Source organism: Pyrus communis, chromosome 1, assembly GCF_963583255.1.
Source record: "Pyrus communis chromosome 1, drPyrComm1.1, whole genome shotgun sequence".
Classification (NCBI taxonomy): domain Eukaryota; kingdom Viridiplantae; phylum Streptophyta; class Magnoliopsida; order Rosales; family Rosaceae; genus Pyrus; species Pyrus communis.
The window spans coordinates 4,777,675-4,797,715 of NC_084803.1; the positions used below are offsets into that span (position 1 = coordinate 4,777,675).

The 20,041-nt window shown below is 35.4% G+C and overlaps 2 protein-coding genes and 1 non-coding gene across 3 annotated transcripts; all 3 read right to left on the reverse strand.

The window, feature by feature from the left end:
• Positions 1 to 252: 252 nt before the first annotated feature.
• LOC137711513 (heat stress transcription factor B-4-like) lies at positions 253 to 1,948 on the reverse strand. The gene is made up of 2 exons (XM_068450755.1): positions 1,585 to 1,948; positions 253 to 1,467 (listed from the first exon to the last, which is right to left on the reverse strand). The coding sequence occupies exons 1-2, from the start codon at positions 1,831 to 1,833 to the stop codon at positions 568 to 570; spliced, it is 1,149 nt and encodes a 382-aa protein (XP_068306856.1). The 5' UTR covers positions 1,834 to 1,948; the 3' UTR covers positions 253 to 567.
• Positions 1,949 to 6,663: 4,715 nt separating this feature from the next.
• Positions 6,664 to 6,875, reverse strand: LOC137720476 (small nucleolar RNA U3). Its single transcript, XR_011066525.1, has one exon. It is a non-coding gene; the product is annotated as a small nucleolar RNA U3 (small nucleolar RNA).
• A 9,316-nt stretch (positions 6,876 to 16,191) lies between these two features.
• Positions 16,192 to 19,301, reverse strand: LOC137746577 (probable BOI-related E3 ubiquitin-protein ligase 2). Its single transcript, XM_068486598.1, has 4 exons — positions 19,114 to 19,301; positions 18,920 to 19,023; positions 18,244 to 18,560; positions 16,192 to 17,131 (listed from the first exon to the last, which is right to left on the reverse strand). Exons 1-4 carry the CDS (start codon positions 19,188 to 19,190, stop codon positions 16,604 to 16,606), a joined length of 1,026 nt encoding a protein of 341 aa, XP_068342699.1. The 5' UTR covers positions 19,191 to 19,301; the 3' UTR covers positions 16,192 to 16,603.
• Positions 19,302 to 20,041: the final 740 nt, after the last annotated feature.

Genomic DNA, 20,041 nt, shown 5'->3' on the forward strand with positions numbered 1-20,041 from the left:
ACATACACTCACACTTGTACGTATAAGCCATTAATGGGTCGACTGATCAGAGAAATTGAGCCCTAGAGCAAATTTTCAAAGAAACAGACTGTAAAATTCTCAGCTTTCTTTCTCTCTCTTTCTCTCACAGAGGCATTAATGTAACTGAAACATTCAGGGATGACAACCAGAAACTGCAGAGCAGAAAGAAAGGAAAGAAAGACTCAACAATCGAGACCAGCAATAAATTGCGTCACTGAAGATATATAGATCAAACAACTAAATCAAAAACAAAAAAACATGGCCATTTAATTTGAACTCAACTCAAAATTTAAGATATCCACTAAAGTTAATTATATATACAGAGAGATCAGAGTAGTAGTACTCGATCACAGACACCCACACGCACGCAAACACAGGACACTTTTGATCATCACTTCATCAGCAATATAGATCATCCTAAAACTCCATCTCATCTCAGCAGACCCAAAATGCAATCAAACGATAAAACTGAAAAATGTAAAGTAATAAAAATAAAACCTTTTAAAAAGCTCTAATGTGGGATTTGGTGACTAATGAGAGCTAGAACTAACATCTGGATGGAGGCATGAGGTGGAGTCCTAAATCATCCTTCTCCAAAATCAAACGAGCCTTGCTGGCCTCCATCATGTTGTTCCCATGGTGATTATTCGAGCCGTACTCCTCCGGGTGCAATCGTTTCTTCGAATGAAGCAGCGGCACCCCAAAAAGCTTAGTGTTCTTGCACCCATTGTTACCGCTCGGAGGCTGCTGGTGGTGGTCTTCGAGAATAGTGACTGAGGAGCTCTTCGACGTGGTGTTGCTCATCGGACTGGAAGAGTTCATGATATGATGAGGGTTTTGTTTGGCATTAGGTGGAGGAGCAGCCGGATAGTACCCTAGAAGTTGGTTTAAATTACCATTAGGACCATTATGTTTAGGAGGCTGTGGGTTGCAGAGAAGCATGGAAGAAGGGTATGAGTTGCTCGGAGCCACCGGCTTGACATGGTTCTGAACAAAGTAGATGATGTCGTTGTAGAGTTTTCTCATATGTGCCAGCTCAGACATTAGCATGGTGTTGCTCCTCCGCAGCCTCTCGTTGTCCTCCGCCAAACCCGCCACCGTGGTATTATTATTGTTAATATTCATGAAATTATTGTTGTTAGAGTTAATGTTTGTGTTAATACCTCCCGTTGGGGATAAGAGAGGAGGGGAGTCCGAATCGCACCAGTTGGGCTGCTCGTCCGAGTCGGAGGGCGAGATGCTGCCGGGACTTGGGAAGGGGAAAAAGCCAGGATGGTGGTGGTGGCCATTCATGCCGAGCTGGGAGTGGTGGTGGTGGTGGCTGAGACCCACCTGATGTGGCTGAGCTGTTTTTCTCCGGTGGATCTCGCACAGCAAATGCTTCTCTCCCTTTTTGAAGAACTCGTTCGCAAACTCCCATCTGTCCGGAACAATCTTCCTAAAACCCTAGAAAATATCCCAAAAACGAACTAAATAAACCCCATAAACAAAAAAGCAGATAGATATAAACAAATTCGTAAGATTACTATTATGTGAAGAGATTTTATGAGATGAGATGATTACATAGGTGTTGAGCTGGCGGACGAAGCTTGAGAAGTTGTTGTGCTTGAAGTAGTTGGGAAGGAGGTCGCGGGCGAACTCGGGAGGGCGCCAGACGACGAAGGTCGTGTCGTCGTCGCCCCACGAGACGATGTGGTCGGTAGCGGGGTCGTCGACGAGCTGGTAGGTTTTGGTCAGGAACGGCGCCGGGACCGACTTGTGGGAGTCCAGAGAGAGCAGTATGCCCTCGCAGTTGTCTATCATCAACGCCATTGAAAAAGCTTTCAAAACTTTAGAGAGAGATAAGGAAAGAGGAGAGAAGATCTGATGAGGAAATGAAGACACAGACAGAGAGAGAGAGAGAGAGAGAGAGAGAGAGAGAGAGAGAGAGAGAGAGAGGAATGAATGTCTGTTGTGAGTGTGTGTGAGAAGCTTGGGGGGATAAAAATGTTGGAGAAAAGGGGATGGTTGTGGTGGTACTAGTAGTAGTAGTAATACTGTGTTTATTTTGCTTTTCGTTTTTTGTTTTATCCGTTTCTTTTGTTTATAATATTTATTGGAAAATAATAATAATTTAGAAATGATATATGTGATATTATAAAACTTTGAGTGCTAATGGGAAGGGATCTTCTTGGGATCTCTTCCTTCTAATCCACCAAATTAAGGAATTAGTGTTGTTAAAATTTGATCAAACAGCTAAAGTTATTATAACTTTTAAACTGGTTCTCTGTTTGTAGCTGTTGGATCAAATTTCAACAGCATAGATCTCCTGATTTGGTGGATTAAGAGGAAGGGATATAGAGAGGGTCCCTTTCCCTGATAGTTTACTTACTTTTTTATATCATATTTGTAAATTATGTAATGTGTTACTAATAAAAAATAATAGCACATATTTGTAAATTATGTGATGTGTTACTAATAAATTATGTGATGTGTTAAAACTTACCATATTAGTAATTATAGCACATCTATTATTTATGTTACCATTCGAATTCTTTACCCATCCATAATAAATGTATTTTTTTTGTGCTCCAATCATATTAATAGATACAAATTTAATAAAAATTCAAATTCTTATTATTAAAAAAACTCAAAACAAAACAAAAACAATTTATACATAACTTTCGGTACCTTATTTTACTTATAGGTTCGGAAGTATCGGTATATAAGTTTCGGTACGAATGTATCAGTACATAACTTTAGGTACCTTATTTTACTCATAGGTATAGAATTATCGGTACGTAAGTTTCGGTACAAATGTATTAGTACATAACTTTCGGTACAAATGTATTAGTACGTAACTTTCAATACAAATGTATCGATACGTAACTATAATATCTAAACATACATATGTACGTAATATGCATATACATAAATGTGGAGAAATTTATGCACAATGAAAAATATATGTAATATATGATAAATAACATTTTTATTATTTATGGGAAATCAATGTATAACCTACAAACAAAAATCTCAATAATTATCACAACCTATTTAATATTCAAAAATTACAATTAAATGTTAAGGATTAGAATTAATTTTTAATCTTAAACAAGGTTTTATTCAAAAAGTAATCTTAGACAAGGATTAAAATAGAATTTTCTGTTAAATATATAATCTCTCTAAAATTACTGTAAAATTTTTGCTTCCCTCCTCGGTTATGTTATGTGTGAGAGAGAATATGTCTCCGTCTGACTAGGACTGTAAAATAAGGGCCTTTCAAGACAAACCCGTGACCCTCTTCCTTCTCTCTCCTCTCTCTCTCTAACTCTTTCCTTCTCTCTCATACACTGGCTTTGTACTGACAATCGATCCCGCTCGCACCCACTTAAAAATTAGGCACAGGGAGGAGGAAGATGGTGCAGGAGTACTACTGTACCCCTTGTCTTTGTTAAAGGACAATACTACCCCTCTCCCTCCCCACCATCCTTTGCATGGTCTCATTGGTTACTAGTTTTTAATTAGTTAGTAAGCTATAAGCTGTAGAGGCATTTCCATATATATATATATATATATATATATATATATATCTATGCGCTTTCTCTTTTGTTAGGCCTCAGCTTGTGTAGTGCCTCCTATGGTAGTTCTGATGATTCTGCTTCTTCTGCTAGCTTCTGCCAATCTGCAAATCTGCTTTAGTGTTAGTGGTAGTACCATATCATTTAATGCAACCCTAAGATGCATAGCATTGCTTGCATGTATGTATGCCCAGATCATGTCTAGTCATATATATTCAAACAGTTCTCAGATTAATTTTGACATTGGACTTGCATTGTCTAATACAGGTGAGATAGTTAATGTAGGGTTTTCTCTAACGCACGTAGTATAAAAAGGATAAACTTGACTGGATGTGGAGCAATCAATCGATTGACAGGATGCAGTTAATATACCGATTGCTTACAAAATTTGTCCAACGTTGTAGAACTTCTCCTTTAATATGACAAAAAATCGTCGATAGGCACAATACAATTAATAATTGATTGACAAAATACAATTGATCAATTGATACATGCCAAGCCATTGACACAGTACAACTAGTCAGTTTGCTACTCACCTTCCACAACTATTCCGCAGTATTTGTCTTGGGTTGAAGAATTTTTGCTAATATTGTAACCTAAAAATTGTTAAACTTGCAATATGTTTTAGTAATGCGAAAACCCTAGCTAGCTAGAACGATTGATTCCCTCATGATATACAAATCCAATGCATTAAAATAAACTCGGGAATAAGCATAATTACTCGTAAATCGCATGATCAATGAGGTATGTTGGTCCTCCACTAATAATCTATTAGAGAAAAAATTACAAAATACAATGAATATTGCATGGTTATTTGAAGAGGGAGAATCTTGGAGGAGAAGCCTAGAAGGGTATGTTGGTCAAGGAAAATATTAAATTATTGGTCATAGGGTAATGTAAATGTTAAACAAAAGATAAAAGAAAGGAAGGAAAGGAAAGTTCACGTCAAACGAGTGTCCTCTTTTTCAATTTGTAATTTTCCTTTTGTTGTTTAATAAGAAGCACCAAACCAAACCAAACACAGTCTCCAATTTCGAATCCCCATCATTTTCTACTCTCTGTCTCTCTCTCTTACTCTTACCCTTTTTCTCTCTCTATAACAGATATATATATATATATATAAAAGAATAATGTTAGAGAGATTAAATTTGGAGATTAAATTTGTAAACTAAATAATATATTATCAATAGAAATAAGCATGTTTATCAACGTTTAACTAATCAACCAAGCATCAACTTTCATATTCTTTAATTTTTAAAAATTTTATCTTCTAATTTGATCTTCCTAACATTACCTTATATATAAGGTAAAGGATACATCGAACTACGTGATGGGATTTAAAGCCTGTTTCTTCATGACGACATTTTCTTCCTCTACCCTTCCTTCTATTTCTATTGCTTAACCTTCTCTTCCATTTGCTTCTCTCTCTCTCTCTCTCTCTCTCTCTCTCTCTCTCTCTCTCTCTCTCTCTCTCCCGCTCTGGCCACTACGACCTTTTACTCACTAACTTACAATACCTCTCTCTCTCTCTCTCTCTCTCTCTCTCTCTCTCTCTAGCCCTGCCAGCCAGCTGCTTTTGACATCCACCATCGGCCGGCTTGGCTTCTTTGTTGACGTGTCCAGGTGATTGAATTATTGGCCCCAAAAGTTTACGTGAATAAACTCAAAAAAACAAAAATTATATTACAGCTTTTTCCTCCTCTCTCTTTTGTAATGCCCAAGAAATATTCTTTTCTTTTTACTCTCTCTATCTCGCTGACTCTCTGTGAAAAGAGAGTAGGAAGAGGATATATGTGTTTCGTTTTCCTTTTTACATACCATTGAGATTCAATACTAATGACATCTTTCATAATACAAAGTGATTCACTTTTCAGCTTACAAATACAAAATAAGAAGTGAAAATCATAAACTAAAAACTAACAATTAATGAAATGTTGAATGTGTGGAGGGAGGCTAAAAACTTGTTATCGGCACTATTCTTAATTAATGTTTTTTCCTTTGGAGATTTAATTGATTATTGAAGATATTCGTCACTTGGCCGGTTTCTTTAACTCAACTTTAGAGATATTTGTTCATGAAGCAGATGAACTGTTATTAGACGTTCAGTCAACGGAACTTACTTTTGGAATCACATTATTCCTATTGTTGTGCTCGACAAGTTTTTATTTTTAATTTCACAGGTGTGGTTATGATCATTATTATAGTTTGTAAATGTGTATGTATATATATATATATATATATATATATATATATATTTTTTCCTTTTTGTAGAAAAGAAAAATAATTTATGAATGCTCCCATTTTATTTTTTTTTAATTTTGCGTAGTACCTAGAAGTGTCACAATGTAATGTGACCATTGGAAGAAGGTATAGCTTGAGATAGATTGCATGAAAGTCATTGTAATAAGTGGCCACTAAGGAATCCTATTATATAAAAGTAAGGAATGGATTTTATTTTGTGATGATAAGTGAAAGACTGACTGCAAGGAGCAGAGAGGGGTAGGGATCGTAGGGACACAATCAGGCCTTCCAGGTGCAAAGTGAAAACAATAGGAAAATGATGGCTAATTATTTCACAGAGATACTCAACTGATTATTTTGATCATGCCTATGATTCTCATTATTTGGAAAACAAAGTTAAACTCATCAAACCGTCCCAGTTCAGTTCCCCACTTATAATTTCTCACTTTTAAAGTTTTTCGGCGCTTTCCTCATTTGAAATTCACACAACAAAAGATTATTAGAAAACTCCTCGTGAGTGAGAATAATATTTAGACATATAAAACGCATTACATTGCAAACACTCTAGAATAAAGTCCGACTGTACATTGTATTTTCTTACATTTATCAAAGAGTATGTCCGCAACATTGCGAGCTACAGACATGTATAATTAAGATTACTCTATGTATCAATATTTAAAACGAAGAAAATTTTATGTTCAAAAGACCAATTTACAAATTTATAACCTACAGTGTTTATGTTTTAAAATGTACTTTTTTTTTTCTTTTTTCTTATCAGATGTCCCTGAAGGGACAAAAGAGGTGGAGGGATGCAACACAAGGACTTTCCAGGAAGAAAGGGTGTCTGTCAAACAACCATGTGACCAACCCAGTTGGTTGTTGGCTGAGAACGATCATCTACTGCTCGAATGATCCAAGGATCACAGGGCTGTTAATCATGCTTTGATTACACGATGATGGTTCATCCACCAAACTAGGGTTTTGTCTACTTAGAAATCAAGGATACAGAGTTACAACCTATATATAGAACAGATCTTGTTCAAGCAAGGTCGTATTTTAAAAATGTACCTGAAGCAAGGGAAATCATACATGCTACTCTCTCTCTCTCTCTCTCTCTCTCTCTCTCTCTCTCTCTCTCTCTCTCTCTCTCTCTCTCTCTCTCTCTCTCTCTCTCTCTCTCTCTCTCTTTATGGTTATGTGGTAATCTCTCTTTTTTGCAAGAATGGCAAATACCCATTAGAATTGAAAAAATACAAAGAACTTTCATTTTATTAACTAAAATTTCAAATATCAAACATGAAAATACAAGAACCGGCAAGTGCATGCCCAGCACCAGTAAACACACACACACACACAATATATATATATATATATATATATATGTATGTATGTATATACACATAATTATCGTAACTTATGAGAAGGAAAAATATCCTACATTGGTATGTATCAAGGTAAAAATTAATATTTGCATGTGGTGTACTGGCACACACTGTAGAAGTTAATTATATATAAGCTTTTTATTTTAAGAAAATAAAGAAAAAAATAAGGTAACTAATATTAGAAAATAAGATGAAACAGTGTCAGCTTCAAGTCCCGATATTCAATTAAAATGGGAAATGGGGTTTTTCTCTAGCATGAGATCAAAGAACTTCTAATACTCTCTTGGCCCTTCTCCCTCTCTCTCTCTCCTTCGTTTCTTAATTCCCAGGTCCTCAGCCCTCACACACATCTTAAACCTGCTGCACTCTTCTGTGCAGTTTCTGCAGCGTTTCAGCGGCTGACATGGAGACAGTAGTCCTTTTTATTTTGAAGCTTCTGTGTAGGTATCCCATTCTCGTGATTCTTGTTTTGTTTGTTTCCCTTGCGCATATATACATATATATATATATATATATATATTTATTTATTACCACCACCCTTTTCCCATGTTCATGTTACATACACATTTTTGGGAATATTACCCATGTACACATTACCCACACCTAGCTTATACCACCAACCCATCTAGGCATCTACATTTTATTGTTAATTAATTTTTACAAACTAAATTAACCCCATTACTCCATCTATACCTTTTTATACATTTCATGCAATTAAAACACATCAAAAGTTACATATTTCGTGCAATACATAACTAATTGTCTTTGAGATGTACATCTTAATCAGTTGGCACCCGAATAACAAGAAAGTCTTAGTGAAGTTTTTCTCAGCACTATGGTGGACCTATACTTAATCTAACCATGATTTGTTGATTGAGTTAAATTAACTCCATTAATCCATCTACCTTTCTACACATTTGTTAAGTTAAAACACATTATGTATGTATTTATTTATACAATACATAACAATGTGTGATTGAAACGTTACTCAGCTTAGCATGTAACATGGGAAATCCCTAATGAAGTGTTTCTCTCGACATTATGGAGGACCTGTACGAATCCTTATTAATCCAAGCATGATTTGTTGATTGAGTAATTAACTGAGCTAGCTAAATGTAAATTATGAAGCATTTTTTACCTTTGTTTGAATAATATAAGACATATGAAACAGGGGTTAGATGGGTCCACATAGTATGGAAATCTAGAAAAACGAAGCCTGATTTTTTTCACAAGTTGTCAGCAATTCAGACATGATCCTATACCGAGCCCACCACCACCATCACTACCAAAATCACACCCAACACGACACACATGCACTGCTGCTGCTGCTACTACTACCCATCTCTCCTCTCTCTCTCTCTCTCTCTCTCTCTCTCTAGCTATGTGCTGAAGAGCAAGAAGATTCTATTCTAATTTCTAAAACGCAGTGAAAGTGAAACCAAACCCCACCTCCTCTCACATGACCACCGCCGATACCATACAAAAAAAGGAACTATATTTATTCATTTGTACTTAAAAACAAGGATTTTTCTGCTTAATGAGCCTTATTATATTATCCGATACGAGAATTTCAAGGAGAGACAACTTAAAACACAGAGCGAATACGGATAAACCCTGCATATATTAAATGTGAATAGTACTTTAAATTTTATATTATCAGAGAAAGTGAGAAACTACTCTAACTCTTTCTCCTTCTTTCTAAACTGGAAAAAAGAATCAAAATCTGTATTCTACACGACAAAGCTAAAATTTTCTTTCTTCTGTCTCTTCTCTTCTCGCGCTCTCTTTTGTCGTTTTTACTGGCATCTTCCTCCTCTTACACAATAAAACCTTATTAAATATATAGCTAACTTTATTTTTATGAAAATTAGGGTGTTTTTTAAATATTAGGGTTTTCTTTTCTTTAATATAGGGTTCTTATGGTATGGATTGAGTTGGGTCAAAGTGCTATAGGTTTCGAATCCTGCAGGTGCTGGGGGGCTATATCATGTGTATATTTATCTAATAAAAGACAGAAACAAACATAAAGGTCACGAGGGGATAACAGATGCCACGAGCAAATGGGCATGCGTTTTTCGGATCATCAAAGATCCGACAAGATATACCAGTTTTTTGCTTCTTAGACCCGGACTTTTGTCCGGTGGTATGATATTGACTTTCTATCCTATCTTTGAATCTGGGCTTCCTGGGCTTCTTGTTCTGTATCGATCACATACTTTTATCTTCAGTCAACAGGAAGCAACCTGCTTCCATAAATGCATGCAGAAAATGTGAAAAGTCTCATCTAATTTGTGAATGATTATTGAACTTTGTAAGTATAATTAAATATATTGAAGAAATAATTTACTACTGAGATGTGAAATTCTCAAGTTGTGAAAAATTACTGCATGGTTTTTCCAATATGGTAAGATTTGTATTCTAAATTTTTCTTTAATATTGTTGCACTAAGTATGAAACCCTAGTGATAGAGCAATAATAATCGTTCTTATCCTTTTCTTTAAGGTATACCCTTTATAGTTTCCTAAAGCTTGTTGCCGCTTTAGGTGGTACTGACTTTATTTGGTAAAGGAATCTCATGATTTCATCGTCACATTAATTTGGTTTGATTTGAATACTGTATTCCTTGCCTCAATACGTACTTTTATCTTCAATTATATATGATATCTTTGATAAGCATGTCCTAATTAATCACGTAGAACTTGCTAATCAATACGTACTTTTATCCCTTTCTACCTGCTGCTTATTTTGAATGATATGAATCAAAGTAGAAGTAAGAGTTAATGTCTTCTCCATTCTTAACTTGTGCATGAGAAAGTCATATCAAAAGGATCCCAAATGAAATAACAAATTAAGGAATATTCTTCCTTATAGGGATATCATAATGTGAGACATGCAAAAATATCTTATAAAAATAATATGTAGAAGTTTTATGCGCAAAATGAAGAAAGCTTGTACGCACATGTTAGCTTGTGATTGTTTGCAAAGAGAAATGACTCATTACATATGAGAAGCTAAATATTTTTGTTAGATTTCATCTATCTAAATGGTTCTTAATTAATTATATGAAATAATTGGGTATACTAAGTATAAGAAATTCACACTTTTGAACAACAATGTAGATTTAGTCTCCATGCAAAAGTTTGAACGATTGTTCAAAAAAGATGTTAAAAGGAGTTTCTCTTAGACTAGGAGAAATCTATTTTCAAACCAAAAGGTCCAAAGGGATCCCAAATAATTTTAAAAAAAAACGTCGACTTGCATGGCCTTCATTTTCTTTTTCAACGAATAAAAAAGCCAATTTTAGCTCACTTTATAATTACATTAAAAGGAGAGAAACAAGAGTTGTCTTTCCTCCACTATCTTTCTCCCCTCCTTTCCTTTCTTCTTTTATTTCTTTTTCCTTTTCTCCCTTTCGTTCTTTCCTTTGTTAAAGACGTTCATTCATCTTCTACGTTAAAAATCGATCCTTCTGTAAACGTGTGAGAGGAACTTTATGAAATAGTCATAAACAAAAGAAAGAAGAGTACTTGAAAGTATATTCTACAACATATATGTATTAAAATTTGATTAATTAATTAAAAACTTGCTCACCAAGTTAATCACAATAATATTATTGATGATCACGATGGTCTACACGCATGATATGATATATATTGGGGCCAAAGATTCCACTAATACCATACTTTTTAATCGGTGCTATTTTGAAAACCATGGCCGACCATGGGACCTGGGATCCGAAATTAAATAAGTTATAGTACAATCTAAATCTATGCATGACCTAAACATGATTAATCAAAAAAGTTTGAGTCACCGAATGTCAAAAAAGAAAAGAAAAAAACAAGACATGCAAATAAGAAGGGGACTGGAATGGTGGTTTTGAAGAATTAGAAGAATTAAGGGGGAACATAGATGCTGTTGGATCACATGCACATCACATTCCTTTTTCTTCTTCTCTCTGTTCTCTTCTTTTTATACTATGGCTGATGAAACGTTCACAAAAGAAAAGGTTGTTTGAAAAATTAGGGTCCCAGCAGGACTCAAGGCTGCTGCTGCTGCAAACGAAAATTTTGCTAATACTATCAGCTACTTCTTCCTCAATCCAAGGGATTCCGTGAGATGATGATATTAAGCTGATATGGGACCCCCCATCATCCTCACCATCATTTCATGCATATACAGGGAAGACCCACCTCTCTCACAGTCTCACGTCCATTTTACTTACACAAAGCAAAGTGCTTAAAGTGGCATTTTTTTCTGATGCCAGCCAATAATGCATGATATAATTAAAAATGGCAAACCCTAACCCCCATCTCATCGAAATTCGGTGAATTATTTCCATATTATCCATATGATAATTCATGATCTTGTGTGGATTGCTCATCGATTGATTTATTAATTATTATGAACCATCACAAAATCATGATCGTTTGCATATTGCTAGGTTGATCCGGACTGCTTGCATTGCAATTTGCTTGGCCAATTTTCTTTAAATGATATTGTTTTGTTTTCTCCCTTTTTTACTTATTTCATATAATCTCATAATCATACAAATATTATTGCCACCTAATCATCCACTACGAAACCCTTTTTTGGCTGCTCAATCATGTCAAGTCAGACATAAAGTTTCTAAGTGATCTGATGCAAATCATTCAATATGGAATATTAACTTCACTAATATGTTGTACCTAACGTATTGTCATATTATGTCTAATGGTCATCTCAAATTCTTCACTGTTAAAAAATAGGTACATGATTTCTGCTCCCTCGTTTTCTCTTCTTACGTACATATACATACATACATATATATATATATATATATCTCTATACACACACACACACACACACACACTATTTTATTTAGTCATTAGATGGAGCAAAGTAAATAAAACCAATAGCTAGAATTAAAAGGTGATGTACAAAGGTGAAAATAGATGTCCAGAAATCACTCCTTAAAAATAAAGAGGATGGAAATGTAAGCGAGTCATGACATTCACAAAATGTAGTTATTTCTTATAAAAAATAAAAAAAGTCCAAGGTTATTGAGGAAGATGAAGACATCCAAGTCCAGGGTGTACTGAAGAAGATGATGACATGTACAAATCGTAACTTAGTGCACATTAGTTAAAGAGACATGCAAAGAATCATGCATCAAGTCCAAGGTGTATTGAAGAAGATGAAGACATTAGGTATAATCTAAAAGCTAAGATAAATTAAGGTTTGAGCACTAGAGCTTCTAATTGAGATCTGAGGAGCTTATGGACAAGGACGTGAAGTTAAGGTGGGTTTCTATTTCTAGGACCACTCCACCATGCATCTTAGTTGCTACTGTTGTTAAAAGTTGAACTAAAATTGAACAACCTATGTCCATGTGACACTCTCAATTTTGGCTTTTATTTACAGAAGGGTGAATTTGTCTCACGTCCTTCCAAAGAACAAGTATGGAATATACGTACAAATATATGAGACAATTGCCTAATGCTTGTGGAACTTTGAACTGTAAAGTGTTATATTTGGATGACTTATATCGAATTAGACATTGTCTTTTTCTTTCCCTTAATTAAAAAATAGAATAACTTTCCTTCTTCTTTTGTTTTCTTGGTGGGGGATGGGGGGTCATGCATGCACTCATATATTATTTGACATATATTGCATTCAAGAATAATATGGAGAAAGAAAGAAAGAAGGAGAAGGAGATCTAGAAGAAGCAGAGTGTTTCTTCTGCAATCACCAAAACTAGGCATTGGTTTTGGCGGATATGGAGAATGCAAATATCTATTAGAAAACATTCGTTCTTGTGTATTATTATATTATAGATTTCAATTTCATTGGGTATAAGGCATATGGTATTGATAGGGCATGTTGGTTTCAACAGATCTTGTTTATCTGATGATGATGCTTAATTGTTAAACCCTACTACTACTACTTTCTTCCTTAATTATTACCTTCTTTGAAAATTGAATTCTTTTAACGAAAATTGAATTCTTTGGAGACTTTTTGTAATAGTTAGTTTTTTTCTAATGCTAGACATATTATGCAGGGTAGTTGCGAAATGTGAGTAGCCGGTCAATCAACACAAGACAATTGGTTAATCGTCCACTCACATTTGGCAAATTAAATTTGTCATGCGTTGCAGAATTTTTAACAATATTATATCCCAGACTTTTTTCTACGTTAATTATCCTTTATACAAACAATATTATATCCCATACTATTTTAGCAGAAGCCTAGATAGTGACAGCATTTTTCTAAACAAGTAAAATTCCAAATCGATCAAATTTCACTCCTAAATGTAATGGCTTGTATTCAAACATCACTTTCTTTATATTGTGATTAATTAAACAAGCAAACTATTTGATTACCGCTGCTTTTTCACATTTATATTACGAACATAGAGATCACAAAAAAGTAAACTTAAAGAAATTAAAGAAAGAAAGACCCTCAAAGCTGGAAGCATGGCGATCAGAAAAGCTCGTGTGTTCACTTTAGAATGAAATGGGATCGATGGAATATAACTTTTGACAGTGAGAGAGAATATATACTTGGAGCCCCAAATATACTTTCACTAACATACGAAGGTCTGGTGAAAAGAAGGCAAAGAGATACAAAGTGGAATGAAGCCATGAAAGGCTGGGCAAAGTCCCCACAATACAAACAAAGTGAAGAAAATAAAATCCACAGCTTTAGAGGGAATAAGGAGGAGGGTTGGAATGATTGAACTGATCACAAAAAGAAAAGAAAAGAAAAATATTTATGATTTAGCTAGAAATTAATATAGAATATTGTGTGGGTTAAATGTGTTTTTTTATGCTAGAGATTGACAAAATGTATATGGGAGAAAAGGAGAAATGAAAAATGAAGGATGAGAAGAAATGTGAAGGGATGTGTACAGAATGACACACAAAATGAAAACAAAAAACACAAAACCGAAATGAATTTTAAAGTCTTTTCACTTTCAAGTTTCTGTTTTATATAACATCACGCTACTCATTCTCATCACCTCCATTCATCTCTCCCATGTCCTCATTTAATTTTTATTTTGTATGCTAGAGATGGACGAAAAATATATGAAAAATATGTGGAATGAAAAAGGGTGAAGGATGACGGTAATGTGAGAGAAATTAATGTGTATGAAATGACACACAAAATAATCAAAACTAAAAACAATTTGAAGTTTTCACTTTTTAAGTTTCTGTTTCATATAACCATCATTTCTCTCTACTCCCTAGTCCCTCCCATCACCTTCCTTCATCTCTCTCTAGTCCTCATTTCCCTTATATGCTTTTCTTTTATCTTTAGCACAAAAAATACATCTAAAAATTAAAAACTAAATGATTATAAAATAGTTTCCAAAAACCTCAACAATAAGGACACAGGTGAATGCTCTTAATCACTTTAGGTATAACTAACCCCTCACTAGTGTTGGCAAATTTTAGATATGATTAAGCAGTTTCTTAACTGTTTATGAAATTAAGAAAAGAGGGATTATGGGGTTAATTAGGGAGGGAAAAGGCAATTAAAGTGCATGAAGTGCATGAGGAGGATGAGTATGACAAGACTGAGTTCGGTTGGGGTTTGCGGTGGTGGAAGTGGAAGTGGAGGTGGAAATAATAATGATAATAATAGTAATAATAATAGATGATAGTTTTACAATCATGGGGAAGCATATTCACTTTCCTCTTTGTCATCACTTTCAAAGGCATGATTAGATAAAAGTTTATCCATCCAATCTCCCTCCCTCACCCAAAAGCAAACTTCAATTCCCTCCCCTACCTTTTTTTCCCCAAATTAAACTACAAACTTCCTCCCCAAGACTCATACCATAATAGCTTATGTATTTTTATAAAGTTGAAGAATGTAAGATCTGTTAATACCACATCATTTACGAGCGATCACATGTCATCTCATGCAATCCAAATTACCTCTCTATCACACTTTCAGTTCACAAGTGATTAGGTCAACCGTTATTACAATGTATAATTGGCATATATGTACGTGTTAATACAATCGTCCACTTCACATAATTTTACATGATATCAAAGGCCACGTCAAAAATTTGACGAAACTAAAAATATTATATTATAATGTGCAATCTTATATTTGATCAGTTGATTACTATTGAAATGAATTATCAAACCATATTGGGTTATGTTTCTTCGGCCTCAGCTAAATTGAACTTCTGAGATCGTCCCCATTCTTTTTTTCTTTTTCTTATAGCCTCCATGTGGGTTTCTTGGTTCTGTCTGGATGGAAAGAATAAAAGAAATGGAGTAATTAATCTTACATTTTTCATGCCTACTTTTCTAGTTATGAAGGGCCGGACTCTATAATCTCCCACCTGCTGGCCAGTCCAGATGTTTGATTTGAGGCCCATATGTCTATATTTCTTGTTATATCGGCCCGACGAGCCGCTCTATAATCTATGTTTTAAATGAGCCTTCCCGGTTTATGCGTATCAACATTGCACAAGCACGTACTAATCTTCTCAATATCGTTCTAATTTTATGTTCTTTCTATCGGTCTAATTTTCTCTGATGTTATAAGTTGAATGCTAAAAGTATAATCTCGTTGTGCACTCCTTACAAATGCATTCTTTTATCTAAATATAAAAGATTTGAAATGCACAATGAAAATTGTATAACGCTAATAACAATTCCGATAAATTAAATAAGTTTGAGAGCAAACCAAAACGAATTAATCTTGAATTAATTAACTAAACCAGTTTATACAACATTTTCCCAGTTCCCCCACCCATAAACCGGTTTAGCAGGTGGAGTGTACGACTGGGGTTTTACACCCTTGCACGCTACGTAATATAATCAGCTACTTCTTCGTTGCGTTACAGTGTACGTTGCTAGTAATGGACAAATAACATGCAGCCACGTATTGGAAATGCTGCTCAGGATGGTTCAAGGTTGTTGCTTACTTGCCTCTGAGTTTCTAAGTTTGGCAACCCATACAAGTTTTGGCACCAAACGGACGAAAGCATGTCACACAGATTGAAAAACACAACATTTTCGAACACAAACGATACATAGAAATGGCATGCCACTAATTTACATTATAAAGAAAACTCATTTTCGCACACCCGTTTTCTTCTCCCGCAGTCCTCCCTTTGTTTCACATTTGGATTGAATAAATTACAGGAGAATCAACGGGTGTGTAAAAATCACTGCTCATTTAAGAATCTTAAGAATAATGCTACTAATCATTCACAGGACGGCTAATGTCTATTCAAATCTTTACTCTTTAGCCCTATCTTCGGATGGCCAAATAATGCCAGTCTCACAGGGTGCTCAAGCAGTTAATCCTCAAATGACAACAATAATGCATGACTTTTGATAATTTTTATATGACATATGACTTAGACATAAAAGATAAACAGCTTTCTAATGTAACACGTTACACATACACCTCCATGCCGATAAACTTAGACGATTGACAGAGAGGGCAGACGCTGAGCTTACTTTCACAATCTTTACACAGGCAGAGATGCTTACAAGGCAATAGAAGCATGCACACTTCATTGACTCGACAGGCCTTGCAAGTCATCATCTCTTTCCCGTCATTATTCTCCTTGCAAAACATATCCAAATTGATTGAACGCCCATTGCAGCAAGAAGCTGTATCATCTACCTCACTGTCACCACATCCTTCTTTACTATCTCTACTTTGAGCATATACGTGCTGAAGATTAAACCTTAGAGATGAGATCATGTTTTCGTTGCGCCTGGCTATCTGTTGCCAAGCACCTGCTTCAACAGCCAACTGTTCCATTCGCTCTTCAAGCTCCATATTCTTCTTGTTAATGCTCTCCACTTCTGCTTCTTTCTCTCGCAGCTTCCGAAGAACTTTGTCTTCCACAGCTGAGAGAGTCTGAAGCTGGGTGGCTTGGACCTTGTCCAGGATAGTTTGCCGCAATCGGTCACCCTATAAAATAGGAAAGTTATAGTTAGTTAATCAGTTAAAAGAATCTATTGAATGGTTGTTCCTTGCTAATAAGCAAACACGTTGACATAAAAGCAATCATCAGAAAGCAATGGGACCCACAGAATATCCAACAACCCAAAAACGGAAGGCGAACAAGAAAACTCGAATAAGAAACCGAATATACACGAATTTTACTTACAAAAGACTGCTTAAACACGACTATACAAACCGCACTGTCCTCACACCACCACATCTACTACCTTAGCCGCAAGGATCTTCCATCAAGATGGAACACTTGAAACATTATCCGAGTTATGCCAAATCTTGTTTATTTTATTTACTAAATACAGTTCATGTTTAGATTGTATCAATAGTGGTGAAGAGTACAAATCAAAGTCGTCAATTTGTGCTCGGATGAAGCACTTTTTTTATTAAAAGATATGCCATAAACTTAGTAACAGATAACACATATTTTAGTTAAGATATCAAACCATAGTTGGACGCAATCACTATCTGTGAGGTTAGCCTGTCATGTGTTTTGGGAAGTTGATAACATTTTGTAGCATCTTGAACCAAACTGCATGACACGTAGTGCCATCTCTAATCATAATGGCCTCAAATATAACAAATCATATGAACGATCATTTTGAAAACGCAAAGGATAACAGATTCTAGTAATTTTGTGGATGCATGCACACTTAAGATGCTATAAATGTAGTTTTTCTAGTTTCGGTTTGAGAACTGTCAAAATACAACTTATCCAGTTCGCCGAACTGCAACTCTTATTACATCAAACATTTGAGTACTTGAAAATTGATCCATGGTTTTTATAGAAGAAAATAATCCTAAACAAAATCCAAGAATCTGCGATCAAAAGTATTAGATGTTCAAACCCATACATAAACTCAACAAAAATGGCATGATCATTAAAACAATGACATAATACCCCTATATACCAACATATACAAAAATGTACGACCATTGATCATCAGCAGATTAAGTAATCATCCTGTTATAAACACAATTAATTTAGCTTTTTGCAAGCATCTAAGACATCCCCAAAAAAGCATTCAACCAAACAACAAGATAAGGTCTTTGCCAAGAAACCAAACCTGGGCCTTGAGGAATCTATCAATCTCAGCATCCTGTCGCTGTAGCTCATGATCAACATCATCGCCGATAACTGACAGCAGTGATGAGTCCCCCGTAGAAACCATTCGAGTATTGTCAAGGGACAAACCCAAGCCTGTGGAGACCGATCGCGGTTGCAGGAAATCAATGGACGATATCTGTGAGTTGTTCTCCAGGAAATCCTGTTCCTTTAGCTTTTTCCTTTTGGATTCAAAACCGTAATGCCACTGCAAATCAGCGCCATTATCGCTGCCATCCGTTGCAGCCACGGGACCAGGCGCAAACCCTTCTACATGAACTAAAAAGAAGACACCAATCATTTCAGGTAATGTTCCACAAGCTCAAGATCAAAGAATCAAGGCTCTGTTTGGTTGCCAAGAAAGTCTAGGGAAAGTTAAGGGACAAAAAATGTCATGAATTTAATAAAGTATTCCACTTTCTGCAATTCCGTTATTAAAAATGATAAATTCAGCTGAAATTCGCAGCGAAAACACGGAAATACAGCTAAAGTGACGATTTTTATCTAAAACCCTCTGGAATTTGGAGCACTGGTATTTAAAAAAAACCAAAATTGTTGAGCTAGGTTTTGTTACAAATTCTGGGCAACCAAACAAAGCATAAGAAAATGAAAGAAAAAGAGGAGGAAAGAGAAATTACAGGGCGGAACGTAAGGAGGATGCTGCTGGGGGTGATCCTGTAAATTTCCGGGGTCATAATAGGCCACCGCCGGCGACATCTGACCGTCGATTGTGTACAAATTTCTACACCAAAAATGTGGAAAATAAATAGATTTAAGTAAATAAATAAAAGGAAGCGTCTTAAATATTGGACGAAATTGATGAAATAATTACCTGAAAGACTTGGATTGTTGCTGTTGTTGTTGTTGGGGTGGGTAGTGCTGTTGGAAATGGTGCCGGGGAAGAGCCATAGCTTGTGAGGTTTTAGAGAGAGAGTCTCAGAGAGCTTTAGAGAGAGAAAGAGAGTTCTTTTCTCTGAGGAGACAGAAACGAACAGAGAGAGAGAGAGAGAGGTTGCTTGTGTGAAATGCTGGCTCGCTGGCCGTCGAAGATTCCATCTTTTATTTTTCACCGCCTGTCCTCATTGTCATCAGGCTTCTTATTTGTGGGCTTTTTCGTAAATCTAACAAATTTTACTTTGCCCTATAGATTCGGCCCAATATTTTCGGGCCTGATAGTGAATTTTCAGTCCGGTCCATATTTAGAATTAGAAACTGTGCAAAGGATAGTGACATAGGCTCGTTTGGAAATATTTTTATAATAATTGAAACCGTTTTTGACGAAATTGTTTTTTGGTTCCAAAAGAACTTCAAGTGCTTTTTGAAATAAGCACTAGATATGTGCTTCTTGCATGAAGCACTTAAAGTTTTTTTCCAGGATTCACTTAGACTTTTACTAAGGATTGGATTCAAAAACATTTTCACTAAAAGCGATTTCAGTCTTTTAAAAGAACTTCCAAACGAATCCATAATGTAGTTAAGTCATTCATTAATCATACAATTCAATAGGGTGGCGATTCATGTTTTCAGATCGGGTTCATGTTGATAATAGTTGGACACGAACAAAAATAGTATATCCGGACACGACACAATTACTAATAATGTTACGATTAATAATTAGCTAATGTTCATAAGCAGAAACTTACCCATAACATATAATGTTTGTATCAAATACAGGGATTACTTAAACATGTTAAAACATGTAAATTTCGAATTATGCTAGTTGACTCAACACATGAGCAATTTATTGACCGTGTCAAGCG